This window comes from Macrobrachium nipponense, chromosome 5 (genome assembly GCF_015104395.2).
Source record: "Macrobrachium nipponense isolate FS-2020 chromosome 5, ASM1510439v2, whole genome shotgun sequence".
Classification (NCBI taxonomy): Eukaryota; Metazoa; Arthropoda; class Malacostraca; order Decapoda; family Palaemonidae; genus Macrobrachium; species Macrobrachium nipponense.
In genome coordinates this window covers 113,806,804-113,810,892 of record NC_061107.1, presented here as the reverse complement: position 1 = coordinate 113,810,892, position 4,089 = coordinate 113,806,804, and the positions used below count along the sequence as shown (strand labels likewise).

At 36.9% G+C, this 4,089-nt stretch overlaps 1 protein-coding gene across 1 annotated transcript in view; it reads left to right on the top strand.

Annotated features, from left to right (window-relative positions):
- Window positions 1-479: 479 nt before the first annotated feature.
- Window positions 480-4,089, top strand: part of LOC135215891 (uncharacterized) — a 10,685-nt gene continuing 7,075 nt past the window's right edge. The window contains exon 1 of the mRNA XM_064250845.1: window positions 480-492. Coding sequence (XP_064106915.1) covers window positions 480-492 — 13 coding nt within the window. The remainder of the gene's footprint in view (window positions 493-4,089) is intronic.

The window sequence follows — 4,089 nt, the reverse complement described above, 5'->3', positions numbered from 1 at the left end:
AGCCTTTTCCTGTCCTGATAATGTGACTTTCATCATTGCTATCTTATCCAATTAAAAAAGATGAGAAACTGCATCTTTTATTTTCACGTTTCAGGTATTTCTTTTGTTATTGTGCACGTCTCTCTTTTTATGTGCAGATATCCCTCCAACTGTTTACCTTGCAATGTTGACAATAATGCCAAAGCAAATACATATGAAACAAAACATCGCCACTCACATTTCATCGTGATTCCAATGGGCAAATAGCTTCCCACTGTTGTGACGGTGTCAGCTAGGCGTCCGCGTGTGAGCTCCTGAGAAACCATAGCAGCAGGTCTCTAGTAGGACAGGTGGAGGGAATAAAACAGACGTGTGTGTGTGTGTCCGCACAACGCAAAAGGTCAACTCAAGGACAGTAGTGGTTAGTGGGTCTTTAGCGAGGAGGATGAGAGAGTTAATAACACGCTGAAAGGAGTACGATACGGGAGGGGGAAGAGGAGATGGCGGAGGAGGGTGAGAAGGTGGATTCGTCAGAGGAGAAATGGGGAGGGGGAAAGACCCGAAGGGTGGAAGAGTGAGGAGCCAGGCTTACCAGTCGAGAGGGAACCGACTACTACTATATTATAGCTTACTTAGGTTTCGTAGAAGATTTACATATTTTTGGTACTGATAGACAGAGGTGAGGAATTGCAAACCAGTAGTCATTATTAATTTCGTAAGGTTTTGAATTCTAACACTGTAATAATAGTTTGCCACGCCCACAAAAATGAGAAAAAAAATACCACCTCGTCGAAGGGTAGTGCCGTCAGTGGACCTCATGTGGTGCACTGTAGGTATTACTTAAGGTTCTTTGCAGCGTGCCTTCGGCCCAACTACTTTCCACTTTGTCTCAAGTACTAATGTGGAGATCTGGCATTTGGTTAATCCGCTTTGAGAAATGTTTTATTGTTCCAAAGCTCGAGTTTAGTTATATGCAAATCACCGACAAGCTGTCTGCCTTATTCAAGTAGAAGTTTGTGAGAAAGAAAAGGATGAAAAATGTTACAAGTTTACGGACAGCGGCATGTGGGATGAAGAGGGGGAAAATAAGGCTACTACTGGAGAAGGGGATGATTCGAAAGAGATTAGAAGAGAGACGCCCAGTCAAATAACAAAAAAACAAAAGATAACAGTTTTATATATAGATATATATATATGTATATATATATGTATATATATACATATATATATACACATATATATATATATATATATATATATATATATATATATATATATATATATATATATGCTGTGGACAGAAGTTTGTGCTGAACTCGGTACTGTTTCGAATCTAACAGGAGGTGTGAAGTGGAATATCACATTACACACGTGGAATTTTCGTAGAGTAATTCTATTCAGTTTCTGGAATATAATGTGAAATCTCAAAGGTTAAGAGTCAGAAAAGCTGTAGCTGTTAAAATCATCATCCTCAAGAACATAGATTAGCGATTAAACGGGTTCTCTTCACTATCTTCTCAAGTGCATTTTCTGCCTGGATCCATATCTGGGCTAGATCTTCATCTATGCCCCTTTTCAAAGATTTTCTGGGCTTTCCTGCTAGTCCTCTTCATTAATATTTTAACAGCTACAGCTTTTCTGACTCTTAACCTTTGAGATTTCACATTATATTCCAGAAACTGAATAGAATTACTCTACGAAAATTCCACGTGTGTAATGTGATATTCCACTTCACACCTCCTGTTAGATTCGAAACAGTACCGAGTTCAGCACAAACTTCTGTCCACAGCATACACTTAACCAACTTTCATGTCTTTTTCCCTTGCTTCATTCTTTATCATCAAAAGCTTTGCTTTGCTAAGGGTATCGATGAAAAACATAACAATAATGGAAAGTAATTTGTTTTTGTTTTTAGAAATCTTTTCCTTTGATGAATGACACTTTCCTAAAGACTTCCATTGCATTACTCCAAAGAGAGTTATTAAACAGAAATATTCGTGACTAAGAATGAAAAGATCAGTTTAAAGAAAAATAACCATCTCATGATTAGACGTTAACCTGTTTGTTCATTTGCTAATTTTCACATACACCGAACTTGTACGGTCAGCACCTTGCAGTGGCTGCCGATGACGCAAAGGTAGACCTATGGTTTCTCCCAAAACCTCTTTCCCTGACTCACAGAGACAGTAAAGTCGTTTTGCTTGCCAGTGAAAACTAATCAAATCATGAGTCGGTCTCGAACTCATGACTATGAAATCCAAGCGAAACTAACAGAGCTACCATGACACCAATTTCACCAACTTTAAATGTAAAGCTCTGGTATTAAAAAATTCTAGTAGATTCTTTTAACAATGGGACTACAAGTAGCCCTACTTATTTTCTCTTCTAAAATGGAGAAACTCTCCAGCCCTATTCTCATTATTATAAAACAACTTCCGGATTCTCGAATCCATTATGGACACCTGAATTCAAGCCGGAACTCAATTTTAATATTAAGAAAGGCGTGGACATGTGACTGACTGTAGTGGAACTAAAATTGCATATAAATATGCAAATAAGGTAATGGTGTGAAAATAAAATTAACATGTTTTCGTTACAAGAGACATTTTGTTATGAAATTGGAAATAGGTTTATTAACCTATTCATAAAAAAACTAGAAAACATGTAAATAACGTAACTGTGTCAAAAATTAATTCAAGATGGCATTTTTACAATAAAGGCAAAGCTAAGAAATTTCTAAGCACGAATACTTTACAAAAAAAAAAATAAATAAATAAAATCGATCTAGAACTATCATGAACAGGAGGCTGTTGCAGAGTTCAATTAATCGGATGGAAAATAAGGCAGAAAAAGGTATAGAAGGGACAATCAAAAGAAAAGTGGGAAGACCCACTCACGATTTGTGTGACCACATATGGTCTTTTGGGTATACTACATGAGAAGCTCAAGGAACTGATGCCGAAATAATGCTTATAGTAAAGACAGCTGGACAGCCTTTTGAAAACATCGTTCCAGAAAAATTAGCTTGACGAGATCACTATGATCCTCTGTTAGATTCTTGCATCTTTTTAATTTATAACTTCAGCAAAATACAATTTTTTTAGAGACATCGAGACTTGACAATCAAAACTAAAGAAAATACATAATTATATGCATTCAGTCGTTAGCGTCAATAAGAGGGGCTGACATTCGTTTAATACAAAAATTGAACTTCAAATAGGAATGTCAAAACCGGCAATTATGTTTTCCAGTTCTTAAAATATCGGTTGTGTTGCTTCGTAAAGCTTGATTAAATATAAACTCAAATCCTTAAGCTCCTGAAATAATCATCCGTCTGACGATCCTTCCTACTGTAATGTAAAAGGAAAGCTTAATTTTGTATTTCCTACAAAATCAGTAATCTCATCGACATTTGTATAAATAAATTTGGAAGTCATAACTTCATCCCCGGAAACAAAACCCCCGAACTCGAATTTGTGTATCCGCAAAATGTACCTTATCCAATAGTCTGTCAAAATTCTTTATTTACAAGTCTGTTAATATTCAAAAGAACTTAACTAACAGAAAAATAAAACGGCCTCATATGTAAACCATTATCGTCACCATTTCACTCAATTCCTTTTGGTGATATTCAAGGTCTCACTGAAATTTTTTTTTACATAATTTAATAGCTAATGCTTCTAGAACGAAACGGCCGCTGGTTAGAAGAGGGCTGGTAGACGCAATACCAGTCCTTATTCTCTACCTCCGTGATCTGAAAACTCATTTCATATTGGCTGGAACGGAAGACACACGGTCGCAACTTCAAAGACTTGGAAACGATCCCGATAACAACAGAACAAAATTTTGTCTAACAATCAGTTAATGGCTAATTTTCATAGAACCCTCCTTTCAGTTCCATAAGTATAGGTAGACGTGGGATTGTCTATTTCTAGCGGTACTCGGGGTCATAGACATAATTATTTCGATGACTGAATGTCCAACATAACCTCTAAGGCGGCTAATAACCAGCTGAAATTGACTTATCTGTATAACGGACCGACGTGAGTGCGTAATTATAGTGACCTCTCATTTCCACTTGGGTGCAGCGCCACACCTTACCAGGTAAAG